We start from the raw sequence: 25725 nt of genomic DNA, 5'->3' as shown, positions 1-25725 counted from the left end.
AGAATACAAGTAAAAATATAACAATTGAACAAAAATGTAAAATAAAAATAAAAATTCAAGAGATTCCAAGCCAAGTTACTTCGTGACGTTTCGATTGTTAGTATCCATAACCATCATCGGGTGATGACTGGACTGTTCCATTTTTACTTGTATTTTATTTCACTGTTATTTTATTTCAGGTTTTTTGCTTGATCTCATTGTTAATTCTTCCTTTTTTATTAGTTCTTTCGGGAATTTCGAATAATTTTATAAAGTGCATTTCTTTAATGCAGTGATGAGAGGGTCAACAGTAGATTCCAGCATATTCAAATACAGTTCCCCTGATAACTTTTGATCAATAAATAGAGGTCCAACAATATGGTTTCCTAATATTCCTGCCCAAACGTTATTTTTTTCTGGATATTGGGTATGTGGTTCTCAGAAAACGTGAGGGTTGGTGTCACGCCAATAACGGCAATTTTGTCTGTGCCGTTTAAAAAAATTTACATTCGTTACTAAAACGAATATTGTGGAGATAGATAGGATGCCTTGCAATGGTGTCCGTCATGATTTCGCAGAATTTTTTCATCTTCAATTAATTGGTGTACCATTTTAATTTTGTATGGATGATACATATTCCTACTGACGTACTGACTTTTTTGACGTTTTTATAAACGATTAATAACTGAACAAACCTTATCGGGTTGTTGGAATTACCATATGGCAGATGAAAAGGAATATTTCTAGAAATATCGATATTAATGTGTCTGTCTTCAGGAAATTATTAAATGTTCCGCCAATTTGTAGTATTTTGTAGACATTGACTTCATATTCTAGGGTTGTGAAGTATTCGTCAGGAGCTTCAAAATGTGTTACAAGACCCCCCATTCTATTTAATTTTTTTTCCCAGATGGCGCCCAGTTTCATCTGTCAATTTCACTCCAAAATAAAGTATTCATGCATTAATTCCATTATCCCAAATTGAAATTTTTTGAGTTGATCCGTTCACAAATAAAAGGGGGGAACATTAAAGAAATGCACTGTACAATATCAGACAATGGAAGTCCGAACTAATTAAACTGGAACTAATGTAAGTATAAATCCAGTTGCGACAGCTTCCTTTCCATCCAAGATGAACTCAGGAAAGTTCAAATATACTTGGTCAAAAAGTAATATTTTCAAAGAATGTATTACTCGCTGCTCAATGAACTTCCTCCAGTAACGAAATCAATATTTGTTGCCAGAATGATACTAACCTCATAATCACCATCCTGTCCATCGGCGTGCCAATACCAAGACAAATGTTGCATGACTAGTTGCGCGACTGCCAAGGCCACGACGACGGCGGCTGCTGCTACCGCCGTCGAGACGCACATGAGGAAGAGACCGTAATTCCTGGCTCCGACGCAGTGGTTCAGCCACTTGCAATGATGATCGAATCGTTCCACGCACTTGTTGCAGGAACTGCAGTGTTTTGTGCGAGGACTGCTCGTCGAAATCAGGCAGAGACGGCAGTGGCCGAATTCGATGACGTGTGCGTGTTTTGTTCTGAAATGAATTTTTTTGTTTGAGTACTTCTTTACTCTTTTGGTGTTCTACAGGACACCGTTACGCTAACTAATTCCCTTCAAGATATGTCTATCACTGATCTATTTGATTAACCAAACTGACTTGTTTGAAAACTGCACACACAAAAATGTTTAACCGCATAATTCAGGGGCGGTACCAGAGTTAATCTCACTTCGTAAGGATTTCAAGGAAGATTAAACACTTTTCTCCAATCTAAATAGTTTACCTCCATCAACTATTTCACAATTAATCCTGAAAACTTAGCTCAGTCACGCTGGAACCCGCTTTGAAAAAAATTAACTTGTTTTTTAGCCTACTTTACCTACAAACGATACTAATAAATGTAGTAATGTTATTTTTTTTTGTAGTCTTATCGGTTACTGAGGAAGCACTATTGATATTATTCAAATTACGAAATACAAGTGATAATTCGCTAAAAAGATTTGAAATAGGTTCTAAATTGATTTTAGTTTATTGTAGTAACAACACAATATTGATTTATTTTATATTCCTTTAAGGTATAGCAAAACAGCTACGATAACAAGACTTTGAATCATAAAATAACAATTGTCCTCAAACTACAAACGATGGAGTTGATTGTAGCTAAAATTAGATGTTTGTAGTTACTATTAAACATATCAAAAATGAATGAAATAAAATCGAGTATTTTTCAATTAAACTAACCTAACATAAGCAACATATGTAATCTGAAGTAAAAACTGACGTATTTTAGAATGCTTTATTTGGAAAAAAGCATCTACCCTCAACATCTAACCTGACTTCCGAATTCAAAAACGAACTCACAATAGATGTTCAGGATTAAGGATTATTTCCAACATAATAACATGAGTTCGTTTTTGCAATCGGAAGTCAGGTTAGATGTTGAGGGTAGATGCTTTTTTCCAAATAAAGCATTCTAAAATACGTCAGTTTTTATTTCAGATTTCAGATTACATATGTTGCTTATGTTAGGTTAGTTTAGTAGAAAAATACTCGATTTTATTTCATTTATTTTTGATGTGTTTAATGGTAACTACAAAAATCTAATTTTAGCTACAATCAACTCCAACGTTTGTAGTTTGAGGACAATTGGTATTTAATGATTTGAAGTATTGTTATCGTAGCTCTTTTGCTATACTTCAAAAGAATATAAAATAAATTAATATTGTGTTGTTACTACAATAAACTACAATCAATTTAGAACCTATTTGCTCAGTAACCGATAAGACTACAAATAAAATGAAAATTTCTACATTTATTAGTATCGTTTGTAGGTAAAATAGACTAAAAAAAGGTAGATTTTTTTCAAAGCGGGTTCCAGCGTGACGGAGCTTGAAAACTTCGACTATCGGCTCGTTTTATCTTCGTCAATATTTTATTACAGACATTTTTGTATGAATAACAAATAATGATATTTGATAGAAATTCGATACAAAATGTGACATTTTCTTTGTTCCCTTGAACTCTTGCGCCGTCTCTTTGCGCCGATGCTCAAAAAATCAACCCTATACAAAGATTTTTCTGATTGATTCGGCTGTTACTTGATGAAGATCCATAGTAATTTCATAAACTACATCTTACGTTTTGTTCTCCACAAACTTCATTTAAAGAAATATATCACATGTCTCGCCAACACAGTACGAAAAAGCTATTTCTTTAAATAAAGTTTGTGGAGATCAAATCGTACGGTGCAGTTTATGAAATATATACAATGATGTGTAGATCATGCCAAGAAGTAACTTTCAGATACAAACTAGAAAAAAAACCCTCACGAAACAACTACTTCCATATAAACATTGAAATACACAAAAAGAAACTTTTGAAGCAACTACTTTTATATGAAAGTGAATTATACAAAACAAAGGACAACAAAGAATCCGCCCTGGGTATATTCAAAGATATCGAGGGAGCGTTTGATAAAACAACTTTTCCAACAATTACCCAGCAACTACACTCCAGGAATGTACCCCTGGTAGTAGATAATGGATACTACAGATGCTCTCTAGTAGAGCAATGAGTGTTAATGTAGAAGACATCACAGTGAAATGACTGGTCATGAGGGGATGTCCACAGGGAGGGGTCTTATCAGCCCTTCTCTGGAACATAGTTCTGGATACCCTAATTAATTACCTTAACAAAAATGGATTCTACACAATTGCATACGCAGATGACATAGTTATCTTGCAGACCGGCAAATTTGTAAACACACTGTGCGATAGAGCGCAGGATGGACTGAAATTAATAGAAACATGGTGTAAGGAACACTCACTGTCGATCAATCCCAAGAAGACTAAGATGGGCCTTTTCACATGAAAAGAAGTTTAACGGGCTTGAAACTTCCCGAAATCTTTAAAAGCAAACTAAACTTCTCTGGAGAGGTGAAATACCTTGGTACTATCCTCAACATTAAGCTAACATGGAACTCTCATCTACAAAGTAGAGCAAAAAGAGCATAGGTGGCTTATGAGCAATGTCGGAGGACAGTGGGACGCGCATGGGGTTTTTCACCCCGTGTGGTCACCTGGATCTACACTGCAATAATAAGACCTATGTTAACGTATGGAGCCATTGCATGGGGACAGAAAGTTCTACAAGCAACGCAACGGCCATCCAAAAATTATATCAAATACAGAGACTGGTTTGTTTGAACATCACAGGAGCCATGAGAACAACACCATGGTAATGGAATTAATTATTGGTCTGATCCCTCTGGACCTGTACTTTGAGGAGGTTGCGTTAATGGTCATGTTACGATTGCGCACGGCTGGTGTAAACCTCGAAGTTGGAATGGGTCAGCTGAGGCTGAGCCAATGGCAAGAAGCACTTACTGCGAACCTCTGCTGCAGACAACCAGTTATGCAATCGAACCCAGGTTTGTGTTTAATAAACCCTACAAAATACAAATAAAACAGATCTCAGAGTCAGATGCTGCAAATGCAATACGTATATATACAGACGGCTCAAAAACCAAAGAAGGCTCAGGATGTGGATTGTACTCTAGATCACTAAGCCTAAGGATTAAGTGGGGAATGGGAAGAAATACCAGCGTGGTCCAAACAGAACTGGCTGGTATCTCAATCGCCACAAAAGAAATAACCAAGAAAGGAATTTCTGGCAAAAACATAAAAATCTGCACTAATAGCAGACAAGCACTATTAGCCTTGAACAGACAACGTTACCTCAGGGCTATTACTAGAGTGCCACCAAGATTTAGCCAAAGCCTTGGTAGATAATAACATTATACTGAGGTGGGTTAAAGGGCACGACAGGAGTAAAGGTAATCGCATTGCCGACTCTTTAGCCAAGAAAGCGGCTGGACAAAGAATTTTAGGACCTAGTGGCACCCACGGCCTGATGACTTCGACAATTGCGGAGCTAGTATAATGTTACACCCATGCTCAATCCTTAAAGAGATGGGATGGAATCAAAGGATGTAATCTTGCCAGGATCACCTTGGCCAGCTGGGAAGCTGGCGCCGAAGAAATATCTGGCGATGACCAGGAAAAATCAACGCTTTACAGTAGGATTTCTGACTGGCCACTGTCAACTAAGGAAACACCTCCATAATATGGGGCTAGTGGACACACCTCTATGCAGGATGTGTGAACAGGAAGATGAGACTGTCAGACATGTCCTGTGCGAGTGCCCGGAGTTATCGTCAATAAGAGAGTGTGTGTTCGGCGAGTATTGGCCTACACCTGCCGATATAAAGAGATGTCTTCCAGCGACCTGTCCACCTTCCTGGAAAGGACAGGATGGACGATGACCTAGGAGGACAACTCCTCGGGAGGATGTACAATGGGTCACATGTGGCCTGAGTGCGTGGGCTTACACTCATCCTCCTCACTCTACAGATACAGATACAGATATACAAAACACAAATAACTAATTAATGCAGTTAATTGTATGATTTTCACTGTAAATGGTTTAACAAAAATCGCGGCATGTGTTTCGCTATACAATAGCTTCCTCAAGCGTAAACAGTTTTCGCTATTGCATAGCGGTTTTTGTAAAACATTTTCTAGTGAAAATCATACAATACACTGTAATACATAGTTTGATTATGGATTTTCATCGAGTATCGGCCACTTCTATTCAATTATACAAACACACTTTTCTCAATTCGAAATGTAGGTATTCCAACCATTCGTTATGGAATTGAATCATATATCATTCACAGGATTACTACACAATATAATAATGAAAGAGGTAAAATTTCACTTACATGGAACACTGTCATCCCCACCGGTGGACATCCGATGTTTCGGAATAAAACACTTGCCTTATTGCTTCTTCAGCACCAATCTGTATAACATTATGAGATGAAGCACCCAATTCATTACATTCATTCGCTTATTTGATCAAATTCCAGCCATAGGAATCGTTTTCAATTGAAAGAGGTATAATTTTAGGAGAGATTGAATTTTGGGAAAGGAAGTTTTTGGCTTTCTACTACTCCATCTTAATACAAAAAAAGTGGGAATCTTCCAAAGAAAGGAAGGAAGCAATCTATTTGAAAAGAACTAACTCTATACATAGATGTGTAAATCATGCAAAGAAGTAACTTTCAGACACAAAGTGGAAGAACAAGCCCTTTCGAAACAGCTAATTTTATATAGAAACAAAAATACTTTCAGCAGCGAAATAAACTTAGAGAACACAAAAAAATGAATTCATAAATATTGCAAACTTGTATATTTTCGAACAAATGAAAACTGAGTTTACACATATATTAAAATGAATGGATCGGGAAGCTCGTCGAGATGTAAATTATTTTTTTCTTCAAATACACAATTTTTAATATATATAAAGTGCAGACGAAAATAAATTTTTCCCCGTTAAATTTTCTGATGATGTCACGGTGTGTACAATTAAAATATGTTTTATATATTTTTATATATACTTTCATCTATTATTTTCTTGCACTATACCGGCCTATAATTGATTTATTTTAATCCAATTAACTTTCTGCTCTACATATTCATCTAACCTTTCAAAAATCATTTACATTTTTTGAACATATAAGGATGTTTTAACAGAATTTGTCATGAAAAATCAAACAAAAATATATGATGGAATTGGCCGATACTTGATGAAAATCCATAACTAATGTATTTAAAAAACACTTTAATGTGAGATTTTCACTAACGCAACAATTTTACAAAAACGACACACGTGTTGCGTTTTTGTAAGATTCAGCCACTCAGAACTTGTCCAGATTTTTACTACCAATAATTAAACCACTGCAAGGAAAAACGTCATCTTTTGAAAATTCAAGGCATTTTATTGAACTACTAGGGACAATCGAAGTCAAAGAGCAGGATCAACTGATCAGTTTCGACGTGAAAAGTATATACACCAACGTCCCTGTCGAAGAAGCACTTCAAATCATACAAAGGAAGTTATCCAAAGATGGGGACCTGAAAGATAGAACAAACTTACCGATACAAGTAATCATGGAATTACTAGAATGCTGTGTACAAAATTGCTAATTCCAACTGAAGGACAAATTCTTTACGTAAGATGAGGGACTGCCAATGGCATCGCCACTTTCACCGGTTGCAGCCAATATGAGTATATGAGTGATCTGTCCACAAATTTTCCCTTTTGATTTATGTCATACAGACTCAATAACATCTTTATCTCTGTATATAAAAATAGCTGCATAAACGCAAGCGAAATATAAGTGGAACCACCTATTGGTGTGACACCCAAGTCAACTTGCCAAGTTTTTATGTCAGTGTTGGTGGTTTGACCAATCAACCGACAACTGCGGTAGCAGAAATTTGGGAAGCTAACCTGAAATGCCCTCGGAAAACGAATTCACATGTTTCTAGAAATGATATGAAATCTAGAAAGGTTAATGCAGTCAAGCTGCTGGAAAATAATTCCATGAAAATCAAAAAATAAATAGATAAGTACTCTTTGATCATTCCCATATTGATTTCAATTTAAGAGCCACCGGTATACAGTTGTTTCAGCCTATTGAGCTTCCCAAATTTCTGCTACCGCAGTTGTCGGTTGATTGGTCAAACCACCAACACTGACATAAAAAACTTGGCAAGTTGACTTGGGTGTCACACCAATTGGTGGTTCCACTTATGTTTCGCTTGAGTTTACGCAGCTATTTTCATAAAGTACTTTCTTGGTTTTTTCTCTTTTTGTCTTCAATCGAGGACCACCTGCCCGGTACTGACGATGCCCAATAGGCTGAAACAGCTGTATACCGATGGTTCTTAAATTGAAATCAATATGGGAATGATCAAAGAGTACTTATCTATTTATATATATATATATATATATATATATATATATATATACCGGGTGTCCCACATTTTATGTTACAGGCAATATCTGGTTTGTTGAAGGAGATACACAAAAATGTTTTATACAAAAGTTTTAGGAGTTCATGAGAGCTATATTTTGATATAATTTTTAAATATACAGGGTGTTTGGTGTAGGTGCTACAGACCGAAATTCCATTTTTTAAAATAGAACGCCCTGTATATCATTACATATTCAGATGCTACGTTAAATTCTGATATCATTTCATGTTTGGTTTTGAAATTCGGTTATATTCCTCAGAGCAAGTTTGGCTCTGGAATATTTACCAAAAACATAGAGCTCAGGGCCATCTTCAATCCAAAACCTGAAAAATTATGTCTTTTGCATTGAAGAACATTCAAAAAACCACTTGACAGGCTTATTAGATATATAGCTCTAGCTACCAGACATCTACATCCAGACCAATACTCCTACATATATCAAGCACATCGACGGATATCACTTTATGCCGGGTCACGGAAAAAGCAGAATATGCTTACAAGTGCTTTCAGCTGCTTTCTTGGATATAGAGGACGCATTTGATAATACGTCCCTAAAATCATTCATTCATTCATGCTTAGACGAAGATTAGTATACACAACCATCAAAGATGAGACAGTAGTGGCACGGCCACTGTACTGTTTGATACTGAAATGAGTTTTGTCGGGAAATTTCTCATTCTTCTGCGTTTACTGCAGGAACGAAATGAGAAATAAAAATTTTTAATAATTATAATTAAGAATAATATAACAAACCTGTCAAATTGTGGTAAAGGTTCGGGCTTCCTCTGCCTCAAAACTTCTTCAGCAGGATCCACCAGCGCAGCTCCCAGATGGACAGCAAGGTGCAATAGCAATAACACAGAAAGGACTGCTAATGCTGCAGGTTGAGCGTGAATAGGCAGTGCTGGAATTAGCACCAGAAATGATCCTCCAGAGAGAACGACTAACGCGAACCAGCCTGAGACCTAGATGAGAAAAAGAAAATGAAGTGTTTATAAAAATGATCCAATTTTTTTTTCAAATTGTTTGTACAACAATGATCAAAATATTTGAATACACTTGGTGGAATTCATGAAAAATATTTGAGTATTCAGAATAATCTAATATTACATACACAACGTGCACAAGTTGAGAACTGCCAGCATATAGAAACATTGGAAACAATAAGATTCAAAGACAGATGAATTATGAAAAGTTGCTTCTTTTAGCGCTTACTTTAGTGGCGTTTTAAAAGTAAAAAAATTCCAAAGTGAAGTTGTCAAAAATATTAACATAAGTTGGGTAATCTTTTTTCTGTCCCATATGAACAACTAAAAGTGCAGGTGGTTTTTCGGAAACGAAACATCAGATTGAAAATCTGTAAAAGCCATCTTATAAAAACTGAGAAGTTGAAGTTAGAAGATGATATTTGTTTTTGAATATCTTCCTAAATAGCATCAGGGAAAATAAAACAAATTTCCTGAATTTTAAAACGTAATTGAAATAAGCTCTGAAAAGGCATTTTTTCCAAAAATTAACCGACTTTGTATCTTTTACGATTTTCGATTTTTCCACGCTGTTCATCCCTATCTTTGACAAAGAGAAACGATGACGTATACTGAAGATACATTCGTAAATAGTGAATATATGAAGTTAAATCAGAAAACGGTATTTGGTATACTTAAAAAATTAAGGACTAGTTTTTTCAGTTTTGGAAAACAAAGTTTTGGCTTTCTATTTCTCCATCTTGATAGAAACAAATGTGGGAATCTTCCACAGAAAAGAAGGAAACGATATTTGGAATACAAAATGAGTAGATGGAAGTGTTGTTCGTATAATTCAGTTTTCATTTGAAAGTATTTGTTACGAAAGTATTGTTTTTTCGTGTAATTCAATATTTATATGAAAGTAGTTATTCCAGAAGTTACTTCAGAGTTACTTCTTTTTAAATTGATTGCTTTTTTCCTTTCTTTGGAAGATTCCCACATTTTTTGTGTGAAGATGTAGAAGTAGAAAGCCAAAAACGTTCTTTTCAGAAAATCAATCACTCCTAAAAAATAACCCTTTCAATTTGAACAAGATTTAGAATATTCCACAACATACTTATTTGAATTATAGGCCATATTCAACAGATATTTTCTATATATTAATGAAATATCTTAAAAATTAATACAGAGCTTTTAGGTTTTTTTCATGTAGACTTTTGAAACGCATACTTAGATCACCAAGCAACGTCCAAATTGGTAGTGAACTGCCAAAAAACCTCTTCTCAATTGAAAATTCAACAAATTGTCTCTGGTCTGTATTCCTGGTCACACTGGCCTGAAAGGTAATGAAACTGCTGACTCCCTTGCAATGGAGAACACTGCAAGCGGTTTCACAGGATCAGAATTCGTCATTGGCATTGATATGCAAAACTAATTTTGAATACCTGAACTGCAAAAAAGTTACAGACTCTTAGCAAAATCTACCAAATATTTGCTCATTCCAAGGCATTTATTTATACATTATTCGAAGTTTTTTACTATTAATGTAAGTTACAAAAAGGATTTGAAGCTCTATGACTTCTATTTGATTATCTGCGAGCGCTTTCGACAGCTGGTCGTGCTGTCATCTTCTAGGCACTCTTCTATCTGAACGTGTTATCCTGTTGTGTGTCTTTTTATACGGTCGGAACGCCTCAATACAGGTACTTCTGTTGATTTAGGTAAATTTGCTTGTATTTGGATTACCCCAGGTACTATTCTTTGTGTTAAATCTTCTCCAGGTTCATTGCTTCTAGGAGTGTGTATTGATTTGTTTAATATACTGAATGTTAAGAGTGCCACCAAGATTTAGCCAAAGCCTCGGTAGATAATAACATTATCCTTAGGTGGGTTAAAGGTAATCGCATTGCCCACTCTTTAGCCAAGGAAGCGGCTGGACTAAGAATTTTAGGACCCAGTGGCACCCACGGCCTAATGACTTCGACAATTGCGGAACTAGTCAAATGTTACACCCATGCTCAATCCTTAAAGAGATGGGATGGAATCAAAGGATGTAATCTTGCCAGGATCACCTTGGGCGACCCTGGGAAGCTCCTGGTCATCGCCTTACAGTAGGATTTCTGACTGGCCACTGTCAGCTAAGGAAACACCTACATAATATGGGGCTAGTGGACACACCTCTATGCAGGATGTGTGAACAGGAAGATGAGACTGTCAGGCATGTCCTGTGCGAGTGCCCGGAGTTATCGTCAATAAGAGAGTGTATGTTCGGCGAGTATTGGCCTACACCTGCCGATATAAAGATATGTCTCCCAGCGACCTCTCCACCTTCCTGGAAAGGACAGGATGGACGATGACCTAGTAGAACAACTCCTCGGGAGGATGTACACGCACATGTGACCTAAGTGCGTGGGCTTACACTCACCCTCCCTACTCTACGGATACAGATACTGAACGGTAGGTCCTGTTGTGTTTTGATTTGTACTTTTTCCTCGATAAGTGATTTTTGACTGTTTTCCCAAATGACAGTTTTCCCAAATGTCCATGCGGTTTCCCTTATTGACTTGTTTTATGAGTTTTATGTTCTCTGGTGGGGGAAAGTTATGTTTGTTTTGTATGGCGTGTGTTGCAAGGTTTGATTTATATACTATTGGGTTTATGTATGCCTTTTTGTGTTCATCGTACCTTTGGATCAGTTTTTGGTTTTTCCAAACTAAGAAAAAACTGATTGTTTTTTCCAAACCAAGAAAAAACTGATCCAAAGGTACGATGAACACAAAAAGGCATACATAAACCCGATAGTATATAAATCAAACCTTGCAACACACGCCATACAAAACAAACATAATTTCCCCCCACCAGAGAACATAAAACTCATAAAACAAGTCAATAAGGGAAACCGCATGGACATCTGGGAAAACTTATACATTCATAAATTTAACAGTCAAAAATCACTTATCGAGGAACAAGTAAAAAATCAACTTACATTAATAGAAAAATACTGAAAATGAAGGAAAATTAGTTGCAACATCCAAAATTATTCGAAGTATATTATCTACGTTGTCTAACCGGCCTCTTCACAGGTCACTGTCGTCTGAATAATTATATGAAGAGACTTGAACTGTCGGAAAACAGTGTGTGCCGTCTCTGTTTGGAATTTGATGAAACAACAAAGCACATACTCTGTGATTCTCGAATTCACTACCGTTATCAAAGAAACCTTCAAATTCGTCATTCTATACTCTTGGAATATTTGGTATGAGATGATAAAAGTATAAACAGATATATTTTCATGTGTTTTTAGTAGGCAATTTCAGCAAGTTTCAGAGTTGATGTTGATGAAGAGATAGTCTTCTTTGACATACATCGACCATAATTATGTGTTATGACAGTGAAGAGTAAAGAAAATTTGTTTATAAATCACAGCAAGGATATATGACAGCAATGGGTTTGGATGTAAAAGTACATTCTTATAAATAACAAGAAGCAGCTTGTGGAATGAAAATGGTCACACTAGAACTTAACGCAATTCATCGGTAACACTGCAGAAAGATTATGGAAATTCAATATATGTATGCAGATTTTAAAACCTATAATACAAAGAACAAATAAAGTAAGAAAGGTTATTTTGGCCGATACGAAAATCTGAAAAATGCTGCAAAGAATAAAATATATTCAACAAATATACATCACAAGTTCTTGTGATGCACTGTTTCGAACCTTTGGTGTAGTAATGAATATTACTGGAGATTTTTCCCAACACCAAACCGTTATTTTAACACCTCGACACGTGTTTCGATTACCAAATGATCATCTTCACGAGGAAGATCAAACTGATATTCCTCTTGAAGATGATCACTTCAAATTGTAAAATTTCCTTTAACTGCGAACAAATTCAAATTTGGAATTTTTGTATCCAGGATTTTTTTCTGAAAGCAATAATACGGGTAACTCGATAACAAGTCAAATTACGTAATCGAGTGATGACGCGATAGGTAAGAGTAGAACATTGAAAATTTTATTGAAGTTTCTAATTAAAATCGAATCGATATTCGAAGGTTTCAAAGAAACTCATCAGAATATCAATCAGGATTGATTTATTTGATTTATTTAGAAGAAATAACTGGGACGATTATGTATAAGGTACATGACATATGTCATGGAATTTTCCTCAATATTATCTATTGAATAATCTTTTAATATTGTTTTTGGGTGGGCAAAGAAAAAATAAATTAGAGTTATGATGTTATGGCAGGCAGGGTGAGAATGCTTAGCTGCGTTTTTATTATTTTTCTAATTTTATGTTACGATGATTAATAAATATGACATAATAAGGATTCAGTTAAGTAACAAAAATATGTTATGACACATGCAAATATCTTTAATAAATTTCAAAACAAATTTTTAATATAGTTATGTTTAATGATTTGTGTGTGTTTTTTTGTGGTATTTTTCACTTCTTAATTCCGTGTTAGGAATCACACGTTAAAAGGTAAGAGTTCGTTAATCCTCAGCTCGCACAAGTTCAGAGTTCTGAGGGTTGTAGTTCGAAGGGATGCGAGAGCTGTTTAACGGAAAACCATATTTTTTTAAACATATTTCAATTGAAATTTTTTATAAAGCTCCATACTAGTGAAGATTTATTCATTTATTCAGTTATTAACTAATAATATGCTTGAAACCATTATCGTAAAACTAATCTTATTTATAACAAATATGACAACCGTGGTGGACAAACACAAGGGCCGTCCGATTTTTGATTTTCTGGAAGCATTTTCCGGTATTTTTGACCTCAGCATTTCCAGTCTCCGTCGACAATTTTTTGTTCCAAATCTTAGTTAACCCAGAAATCAAGCAGAGACAAATTTGGTGACCATAGTGGCGTCTGATGTTGTTTCTTTCTTCAAATTTAGTTCCATGGAAAATGTTGATCTAGATTCAGCATCAACAGTATAACGAAGATAATTTGGTGCTGCAATAGGATGATACTGTTGCGCATTATGTATCATAGCACAGGATTTAAAGAAGCATCATTGAGGTGCATCTATGATCACCAGATTTGTCACCCCTTGTGAATTCTTGAAAAGTAAAATCTGTAGAATCCAATCGTCGTGTTTAGACGTGTGTTTTAATAAACTATCAGATAAGGTTTTAAATATTGTTAAGAGAATTTCAAGGGCTATCAAACGACATCTCACTAGGCCTTCATGCCATTTCAATAAGTTAGTGTGATAAAAAAACAGGGTCTCCTTTATTAACGATAACATTTGTCGGTGAGATTTTCTCTTCGAACTCCGCAGACTATCCAGACCACTCTGTTGAGATGGTTGTTCTGATTATTGGAGTCCTTGGTGTAATGATGCTCTTTCTACTCCCTAATCTCAATATCACGCCGATTCTTGGCTGTGTCATTCTTAGCTCATTCCTTGGCTCTGGGACCCAATGATCACTTACCCCACGGTGTGGGGAGTGGCCATTGGCCGACCAGCTTACCCTTCGGTAAAATAATGATAATAATAAATGATTTTACTGGCAGATAACAATTTTCTGCTTATACCAGCAGAAAAAAAAGAAAAAATATTAACTCATGCTAATATGAATATACATATAAATTTGTTTGAAGGTGGTCGACAATGTTTCGTGGTGTATTTCATCAGTTCGGACTTCCATTGTCTAATATAATATAAACTGATTTGAAATCCCTGAAAGAATCTGTAAAAAAATTTGAAAAATTGACCGAAAAAATAACAATTTTATTAAACAATAAACTGAAATTACAAAGAATTAACATACAAGCAATAACCAAAAAATAAATAAAAAATAAAAATATTAATACAAGCTGAAAATTAAATAATTGAAAATATTGTCACCAAAAAATGAAAATTAAAAATTAAAAGATTCCAAACAAAGTTACGTCACGACGTTTCGATTGTTAGTAACCACAATCGTCTTCGGGTGATAACCAGTTATCACTTTTTTTTTAACAATATTTCACTATCACAAACTAATTTATATTCAACACTTAGCAACTAACGCTTAATTCATTTCCACTATCTGAATTCCTTGTTTGACCACTCGGTTCACTTTCTAAATACGACTGCCCCCTTTGGACGAGAAGCCGGCCTTTTATATCGTTAAAGGTCCATCGTAGAATTCTGTAGTCTGTTCGATACTCACCTAGACTTTTCGCGGCGGCTTCAGACTGCATTCTTTCGCGATAAGTCATGTATTTATTCGATGAATTGACTGGCGTATGGGTCAGGGGCGGCTTCAGATTCGTTTCAATATATTTTATTTTTTTAATTTTCAGCTTGTATTAATATTTCAATTTTTTATTTTATGTAATTTCAGTTTTTTGTTTGATAAAATGGTTATTTTTTCAGTTAATCTTCATAATTTTTTTACAGATTCTTTCAGGGATTTCTAATCAATTTATATTATATTTGACAATGGAAGTCCGAACTGATGAAATACATACATATAAATGTTCAAATAAGTTCATATTCAACAGATGAAAATAGGAAAAAAATCTTTTTGTTGACACCACCTATTTTTACACTAAGAGAACCGCTGACACTATGAAATTATCAGGTATCAACATTTCAACAATGTAGTGAGGAAAAGGACGGTAAGAGAGAGGGAAAGAGAATAATTAAAAATGGGATAGGATTATAAACATTTGCTATGTTGTATTAGAAGGATCTCTTGAATTGTTGTGTGTTGTGACTGATGATAAGAATACTTATTTACTAATATTATTGTTATGTACAACTGTTCTGAATGTGATTTTTTCATAAAGATATGGAGGTGTTTCATGCCGAAATATCTGAAACATGAGGCAAGTGTCTATTATACATATTCAACCATTTGGTTGTTTTCAGTTTATGAGAAAAATGTTGTCTCTTTATGATTTGATAAGCAAACCTCATACATGCATATTTTTTCAATTCGTTGATGTTCAGTTACATTAAAAGATACTGGTTGACAGTATTAGAATGATTGAAATTTGACATGTTTAAAGAGTCACATAATAAAAATTACGTTTCAATATTAGGAACATGTCTATGATGAAAGAGTACTTTTAATTTACCAAATGATTTATGGATTAATGTCGGTATGTGTTTTCTAAATTTCAATTGGTCATCAATATGCAGCCCTAAAGTTTCAGTGAAAGTTACTACAAGCAATGCATTCGTCAATTTGTATACATATTGGTCCTACTTCAGAACTTGAACTCTGTTTTCGAAATATTATTACAAAACAATCATCAACATTCATTTTAAGTGCATATTTCCTAGAAACATGAACCAGATAGTTCAATTCCATACTAATTTTCCCAATACTAGGTAAAGGATTATCGGAATGAAAAGAAAGATACAACTGTGTATCATCAGCATAAATCATATGTTCCAAATCGGATATATCGATCGTTGGAGAACTTACGAATTGATATTTGGAGAATGAGATTTATTGATATTCAAATAGATTCGAAAAAAGTTTATGCTATCAGTTGCGAAGCCTTGGAAATGTAGTATCGAGAAAAGAAATTCGCCTTACAAAAAACTAAACCCCGGTTGCATCTTTGGTAAAATATAACTTTCATCAGCATGATTTTTGAGTTGATTAGCAAAAGTTTTCTCTAATATTTTGGATATGAAGGGAAGGATACTGATAGGTATTAGATCATTACATTCTGCCGGCTGTTTATTTTTCGGAACGAGCCTTATAAGACAATGTTTCTATGACTATGCTCTGAGCAAAAGTTAAATATACCTGTGCAGAACAATTGGTATTAGGAATGAGTGGCACAATTTGGTGAGAAAGATGTTTAAATCATTTATGGCCTCAGCTTTACTATCAATTTGGGAAATGTATTCCTTGATATCTTCTTCTGTGATTACAGATATTCGATAACCTTCATACCAATTTCTGACACTATCATCAATATCTTGAGCGAATACGAATGAGGTTATAAAATTCGACAGTTCTTGCGTTTTCTACATGGCTTTCACCGAGCAACGTCCAAATTGAATGAATGAATGAATGAATGAATGTTTATTGATAGTAAATGAACATACTAAAGTAATACACGTTAAAAACAATAAACATTACAATGAACCAACAGAAGTTGTTGAGAGCTTCAACAACTTGTACGTGGTAACACAACACATATTTACATCTTTTACAATAATTAATTTAGTACACTAAACACAATATTCTATCACATAGGTTGTATATAAGTATATAAAAACAATAATGAAAATTAAGAGATTTGTATAAAAAACAAGAAGAATAAAAGGTAAAATTTGAATTGTAGAAACAAGACAGCATCATTCAATTATGGTTTGCCAGTATTATCTTGACAATCACTCAGCGATGTGTAGCTATATTTATGATTATTATCATTATCATTATTGTATTTCAGTCAACTCACGAATCTCTCTCCTGGATCTACTTCTGATATGAGCTATGAGGCTCCTTTTGAATTTTCTTATATTATTTTCACTTCTGACATATTCCGGTAGGTTGTTATAAAATTTCACTCCCAGGTATGAATAACTCCTTTGTCCGATATTTCTTCTCATAGTAGGTGCAACACATCTATCCTTATTTCTTGTTTCATAAGTATGAATGATACGTTGTAATTTGAATCTGTTTGCGTATTGCCATATGTTGACCTGCATATAAAACAGCTGTCGAATGTCAAGAAGATTTGTTTCAGAAAATAGTAATTCTGTGGGGTACATTCGATGTTTGTTCAACAGGATTCTTAGAAATTTATTTTGGGACACTTGTAACGTATTACAATATGTTTTTGAAACACCGCCCCAACCTATAATCCCATATTTCAAATGTGATTCCACAAGACTCTGATACACTATGATTTTTTCTCTTGAATTCAAATATTCTACTATTTTCTTATATCTGTACAGTATGCATCTCAGTTTTTGTATCAGATAGTCAATGTGGATATTCCATTTAAAACAACAATCCAACATAATTCCTAAATATTTTATTTTATTTGTGGGTCGTATAACAAATGAATTTTGTATGGTAATGTTGTAGTTTGGGAGGGAAGTTTCAAAATTGCTAAATGGTAGATAAAATGTTTTTTTGAAATTGATTGATAAAAGCCTATTATCTAACCAAGATTTTATTTTTGTGAAATCATTTTCAATTTTCAATTTCAAGTCATACCAGTTCGTGTCTTTATATATTACAACCGTATCATCGGCAAAACTGGTTATTTGGCCATCTTTTTCAAGTAGAAATAGATTATTTAAATAAATAGTGAATAGCAAAGGACCCAACACCGTTCCCTGAGGCACACCACATGTTATTTTTTGTGTTTTGCTCAATTTATTTTTAATTTTAACTTGCTGTTTTCGATTTTCTAGATAACTTTTGAATAAACAATGTGCTGTACCTCTAATTCCCATATCTTCTAGTACTTCTAAAAGTATTGAATGATCAACGGTGTCGAATGCCTTCGCCAAGTCTAGAAAAATACCTATTACTGGTTCTTCTTTATCTAGGCTATTGTAAATAGTGTTTGTTAAGGAGTGTATCGCATCTTGAGTAGATTTATGTTCCCTAAATCCGAATTGAGAGTTAGAGAGTAATTTATTTTTTTCAAGGAATGTATTTACTCTGACCTTTATTACTTTTTCTAGAACTTTAGCTAGACTTGATATCAAGGATATCGGTCTGTAGTTCGCTACAGTATGTTTATCTCCAGTCTTGAAAACAGGTGTAACAATGCTATTTTTGAAGGCGGTTGGAAAATGTCCTGTTTCTAGTACACTATTTATTATCGCTGTTAGAGGGTAACTTATATAATGGACTATTTTTTTCAGCATTTCAGAAGTTATCCCATCAAATCCGGGGCTTTATTAACTTGCAGTTCCTGACCTATAATATTTTTTATTTCTGTTTCAGTTGCTGGATATAGAAATATCGATTGACAACTCACTGTTCGTTGTTCTGCATAGGTACGTGGTTTATTTATCCTATCAGCTAGTTGTTTACCTACATTAATGAAGTAGTTATTGAATATATTCGCCATATGTTCTCCATCACTGATTAATTCATTATCGTCTTTTATATTACATATTTTGTCTCCTTCATTTCTAGCAACAACCTCATTACCTAACTTCCACAGTTTTTTTGACGAATCTCTTTCTTTCTGAACTTTCTTATTATAATAATCTCGTTGAGCATTTTTTATCAATGTTTTCGTTTCTCTTTTACAATTTACATATGCAATCCTTAATATTTTATTATTAGGGTTTTTTCTGGTTTCCACATACAGATTATTTTTCTTATTTACCTGTTTCACCAGTGAGGGAGTGATCCATTTTTTTCTTTTTCTCTCGTTATGTTTTATTCTTACATACATATATTGTTGACTTTGTTATTACCTCCTGTATCATAGTGATTAATTTATTAGTTTTAGTTTCGATGTCATCTTCCAAAAGTACGTCATTCCACTTAGTGTTTTCAACATTTTCAATGAGTTTTTTGTTATCGATATATTTGATAAAGTTTCTATCATGATGGTTTCCCATTGGTTTTTTAAAAGTATTCAGAACGATCTGTAACACAGTAGTGTAGTGGTCAGTTACAGATGTAGATATTGTAATAGGTAGTATCGTATCATTGATATTATATTTTGTGTGTATAAATATATGGTCCAGACAAGTACGAGAGTTATTTTGCACTCTGGTGGGGGTATTAATCATTGGCTGATAACCATATTCACTCAAGGTATCCAGATAGCTTTTAGCTTCTTTTGATTCTTCTAATATGTCTATGTTGATATCGCCTAGGAACACTTTATAATCACATGTCTCCTTATTATTTGCTAATATGTCGTTCAATTCTTCAATAAATGTATCTAATTCACTGGCAGGAGATCTATAAAATGAATTGATTAAAAATACTTTATTTTCACAGTTAACTTTGAGGCTAAGGAGGTTACTTTTATTCAGTTGTATAAGTTGATGAGCAACATATTGTTCTGATCTAATAAATACTACTACTCCATCGTTTTGGTTGTAATTGCCATAATTATACAATGTTTTATACCCAGCAATATTATAAACACTTATATCAGCTATTTGTCTTGTTTCTGTCAAAACTATACAGTCGATGTTACTATCCAAGCTTTCTATGAACACTATGAATTCATTCAAATTGCAACCTAGGCTACGTATATTGGTATTCACAATTTTAAAATTAGCAGTTGAATTATTTATTTTTAATACTTGTTTTGCCTCTTCGGTTGTATCCAAATCAAACGTTTCATATTTTTCAACAGTAAAATCATTAATGTATGGATCCAATTCATTGAATATTAATTCAGGAGCTTATTTTGAAATTAGTTAATATATTTATAACAGGAATAATAATACTAGAATCTTAAACTAAGATATTATATGTAAGATTAGTCTTTCTACACTATTTATTTTTCGAAGTTGAATTGTTTCTGGTAGGACGTCCTGATATTTTGGATAGATTCTTGGTCTGTGCAAGTAATCGAGAGGTGTCGGAGTCACTATTTTTTATTGTGGGTGTTAGTGGTTTTCTGTCAACATCCGTTTGATCCTTAGCTTTTCTCTTCTCTCCAACTGTCTCCGCGTCTTCAAAATTTTCCAAAATTTCTAGCTTTTCTACGTTTTCTGCGTTATGTTTTCTGTGATCTAATATATGATTAGAAGTTGGGGTGGGTGGTGCGCTATTTGCTTTAGGTAGCAGCTCAAACTCGAATTCTTTATGGCCGCTCTCTAGTTCATCTGGACCGTATGGGGTACCATTTACATATAATTTGTAATTTCTTATATACGCCTGATAATTATTACTCCTAGCATTTTTCAGATATTTAACCAATATTTTATTTGCGGCTTGATCCTCAGGTCCTAGGTCATGTGATATAGAAATACCAGTACCTCGTAGTTTTTTTAGATTTTGGAAAATTTTTTGTTTTTTCAGATACGAGATGAACTCAAGAATGATCGTACCTTTCTTTCCGATGAAATGAATATTGTTAATATCTCCTTCTGAAAAGTTGTAATTGAAGATTTCATTCAGTTTCCCAATAGTGACTTCGAGTATATTATCCCTGTTTGCGTTTAACCCATAAATGACAATATTATTTCTTTTGTTAAATCGTTCTATTCTAACAATTTCATTTTCCAACTTATTGCATTTCTCTTCTAGTTTCTTGGTTTTGTCGTTTAGGCTATCTCTTATATTTTGTATTTCAGTTTTTAGCTCTATCGTTTTATTATTTATTATATCTTCTAGTTTCCTGAGTAAATCGTTGTTTGAAATTTCATTCATATTTCTCTACTATTTTCTCGTACTGATAATTCTTATTCTAGTAAATCGTTGGGTAAATTTCATTCATATTCTCTCCTATTTTCCCGTACTAATGACTCTTATCTTAGTTCGGTTTTGCAGGTATTAAGCTACGTTTTTTCCTATATGATTTGTACTGTTTTCATGATTCTCGTGAATTAAATATTTCTGGCGTTATTTTATTATTCAAAGTTCAGTTTCGATATCCCTTGTTAAAAATGCACTCACTATTTTTCGACTTAGTCTCAGGTACATGTAGATCCAAATTTCAATGTAGATTATTACTTTCATACATCAATAATCACTAAATGTTCGGGAGCTCACACAAACAGTTTATTTACTTTCTTGACTATATTTTCGGTTTGGTAATGAAGTTACAAAAAAACCTCTACTCAATTGGAAGATTCAATAAATTGTCTCTGGTCTGGATTCCTGGCCTGAAAGGTGATGAAGCTGCTGACTCCCTTGCTAGGGAGCACGCTGTAAGCGGTTTCATAGGACTGGAATTCGTCATTGGCATCGATATGCCAAACAAATACTGAATACCTGAACTGTAAAAAAGTTACAGACTGTTGGCAAAATCTACCAAAGATTTGCCGATTCCAAGGCATTTATTTTTTTATTTGAAGTACATTACGTTGTATAACCGGCCTGTCGGTTAACAGTGTGTGCCGACTCTGTTTGGAATTTGATGAAACAACAAAGCACAGAGATTTGCAGCTGCCTTCCATTCGGCAGTCCATTCAGTCGAGGAATGAGAGAGTTTTCGAAAAAACGGAAACTCATGAAAACCCGTTAGTTAGGGAAGCCACAGATTATGCTGTAGACGACCCCTCCCGATATAGAAGGCCCCGACACTCTGTCGAATGAGGCCCTCATGTCCCCCGTTAAAGGATGAATAACTTTTTCATCCATCCCACCCCAGCCAGGTAGGGGTATCCCGTGAAGGGCGGCAATGATGTCTAAGGACTTCATGCCGTCATCTATCAGTTGTGTACCCATTGGTCCCTCTCAAGGCCAATAATCAGCCAAAAGGGTAGGGGAGCTGGTCTCCAAACCTGGATGAAATCAGGATGACTCGTCAGCTAGAAGGCAATTTCAGCAAGTTTCAGATTTAATGTTGATGAAGAGATAGTCTTCTTTGAGATACATCAACCATAATTATATGTTCTGACAGTAAAGAGTAAAGAGAAGTTGTTGTTTATGAATAACAACACGGATAATTGACAGCAATGGGTTTGGATGTAAAAGTACATCCTTATAAATAATTAGAAGCAGATTGTGAAATGAAAACGGTGATACTAGGGCTTAATGCAATCCATCGGTAACATTCTGGAAAGATTATAGAACTTCAATGTATGATGCAGATTTTTAAAACCTATAATACAAAAAACAAATAAAGTAAGAAAGCTTATTTTGGCCGACACTGTAGAATACAAAAATAACAGTTGATCATCTCTTCCCACCTGAAAAATGCTGCAAAGAATAAAATATATTCAACAAATACTAAGTTATTAACAAACTTTGGTTACCAAATGTTGGTTAGAGTTGATTTCTTCAAACGAACGACAATTCCGAAATGAATCTTAACGAAAGATAAGCTGCTATGGCGATGTTTTGTGAACTTTCAGTGTCCCGCAAGGATCCGTTCTGTTCATCATTTATACCCATTCCATGTTAAAATTAGCGGTAAGTGTTTTCTATTACTTTTGGAGAATGCGACTATTTCCCGTTGGATAAGTAGGCAAAATTATCTATAACTCACACCTTCGAACACTTAACAAGATTAATAACTCACTATTTTCGAGGCCAATCACAGATGAGCTGGGAAAATTAAAAAATTGAAAAAAAGCAAGTAGTTATTTTGAAACATCGATAATAAATTCAATTTTGATAGCCACTACTACCATTTATATAAAAAACTAACAGCTTATTGCTACACCGAGAGCGGTTGCAAGGGAGTTAAATATTGCTGTTCACTTTGTTCAAATAATAATAATAATAAATAAAAAATAAATAACCGTTCCACGGTTGTACTTCCCCCGACAACAGGGAGGTCGTGGACTTTTGAGTTTGGAGTGTCTACATGACAGAATGGTACTGGATACAGCCTGTAAAGTCGTCAGGAGTTCGGATCCCCTTCTCTGCATGGTCCGTGACCATGAGAGAGCAGGAATTGGAGCATTTCTCCTCAGGGCAGCTGATGAACTCGGTATAATTTTCGACTCTGAACGAGGTGACTACAACTCTGTCACCGAGTTGGAACCCGTTCAGCAAAAAGCTCAGATAAAAGCCGCAGAGATCACCTTACTTCTGCGGAGACACAGGGATAAGCCAATGCATGGGGTCTTCTTCAATAATATTGAAGACCTTGGCTTATCAAAGCGCCTGACGTTCGCTTTTCTCAGGTCGAGTGGGCTGAAGTCGGAAACTGAGGGGTTCATCATGGCTTGCCAGGATGGTGTCTTCAACACCTTAGTCTACCGCAGTCGCGTGATGGGTATAGAGGTTCCTGACACAAGGTGCAGGGCCTGCCGCGAGGCGCCCGAGACCCTAATGCACTTGCTATCAGCATGTCCAGCATATGCGGTCTCGGCCTATATCCATCGACATAACGCGGCCCTAAGAGTGCTATATTACCATCTACGGCACTCTTACGGTATTGACGAGACACCGGTGTTGCCCTACGCTCCGGGGGATATTGAATCCGTTGTGGGGAACGAGAAGTGCCGAATTTATTGGAACTATTCGTTCCCCACCCTCAGGCTCATACAAGCTAATAAGCCTGATGTAATCCTTCTCGACCACCAGACCAAAACGATATTTGTCGTGGAGTTTTCAGCTCCTGGCGAGACGAATATCGTCAGAAAAGAGGAGGAAAAACGGATAAAATATCGAGATTTTCTCTTCGAGCTCCGCAGACTCTATCCAGATCACTCTGTCAAGATGGTCGTTCTGATTATTGGAGTCCTTGTTGGAATGATGTCTTCTCTACTCTCGAATCTCAAAATCATACCGGCTTGCCGCACTAAGGCAGAAATCTTAGCCGCACAGATGCAGAAGGCTGTCATTCTTGGTTCACTGCGTTTGCTCAGGGCACATGATTCTCGGACCCAATGATCACTTACCCCACGGTGTGGGGAGTGGTCATTGGTTGATTATGCTGGCGCGCCCTCCCGAATGTATCGGGGCTTCGGGGATAGGGCCTGACCAGCGCACACTACGGGGAATAATAATAAGTTTATTAGAATTCTCTTGGTGACAATATACACAATGTACAAAAATAGAGCAGTGTTTTGAAACTAAATAAACAATAATTCCACAAAGCCGAAGCTGTCCGTAATATTAAGTTCATGTATTTCTGATCTTTAAATATTATTCTAAGAGGTGAACATAGATGTAGGAGAACTGGTAGTTACCAAATTACTAAATGCTAACTCATTAATAAGAAGGTGTAACTCTTCAAAGATCTAATAACGATAGATACGGATTTCAGATACAAAGTAATGTGAAGAAACATCGGATACATATTCATTATTCAAACAATTGTTGAATAGTATAATAGAACACAAAAGTATAAAATGCCGTACTTTTTTTTAATTTAAAAAGAGAGTATGATTCGATAATTTCTCTTGGTAGGTAATTGAAAAATCTTGGTGATATAAATGCTTGGCATTTTTTACCTATCTTTTTCCTTGCAATTGGAATTTTGAGTTTGTTGGGGTCCTTTGCTCTTGTGAGATATCTATGCGATATATAATCAAGCGCATTAGTTTTTTTGTGTTTGAACAAATAGATGACTAACTGGAGCATAATTTCAAAGAAAGGTTTTTACATAACTTGCAGTTTTTGAAGATGTGTATACGATGCAGCACCCCAACCCAAAATCCTATACGATAATCGAGATTCAATTAATGCAAAATAAAGTATTTTTAGAAGGGACAGGGTCAATAATTTGCTCATGTATCGGAATCTCCCTAGTAAAGTTCTCAGAGTACTAGTGACATTATCTATATGACAATCCCAACGTAAATGACAGTCGCTTTTTATCTCTAAATATTTAAAATTTTCAGTCGACTTAACTCTCAAAATATTGCTATGGGTCTTCACTTCTAGAAATTTGTAGTTGAGTAAACTGTTTTTATAACTTGTGATAGGCAGAGACATAGTTTTATCAAAATTGATAGTTAACAGTTTATGGTTGAACCAGTCGATGATTGTGTTTAGATCTTGTTCAATTTCAACTTTGAGGTCATTCCATGTTTCAACAGAATAAAAAATTACAGTATCGTCAGCAAAACTTATAATTTCACCAGAGGTTTATGAAGTTAATAAGTTATTGATGAGAATAATAAATAGTATCGGTTCCAAAACCATCCCTTGTGGAACTCCACACTATACTGCCCTTTCCTTGCTCACATAACCATCGATTTTTACGCATTCTGTTTAAAATCTGTTTAAAATCTGTTTTTTCACACCCCTACGAACGATAACCCTCAGAAGTCGAAACTTGTGCGAGCTAAGGA

At 34.9% G+C, this 25725-nt stretch overlaps 1 protein-coding gene across 1 annotated transcript in view; it reads right to left on the bottom strand.

The window, feature by feature from the left end:
• LOC111510436 (uncharacterized) overlaps positions 1 to 25725 on the bottom strand; it is a 47276-nt gene that overhangs the window by 20089 nt on the left and 1462 nt on the right. The window contains 2 exon segments of the mRNA XM_074171911.1: positions 1236 to 1527; positions 8628 to 8839. Coding sequence (XP_074028012.1) covers positions 1236 to 1527; positions 8628 to 8839 — 504 coding nt within the window.

This window comes from Leptinotarsa decemlineata, unplaced genomic scaffold, assembly GCF_025532065.1.
Source record: "Leptinotarsa decemlineata unplaced genomic scaffold, Ldec_3_MD MMD2_tig00000035_RagTag_RagTag, whole genome shotgun sequence".
Classification (NCBI taxonomy): Eukaryota; Metazoa; Arthropoda; class Insecta; order Coleoptera; family Chrysomelidae; genus Leptinotarsa; species Leptinotarsa decemlineata.
This window is presented reverse-complemented; position numbering and strand designations above follow the sequence as displayed.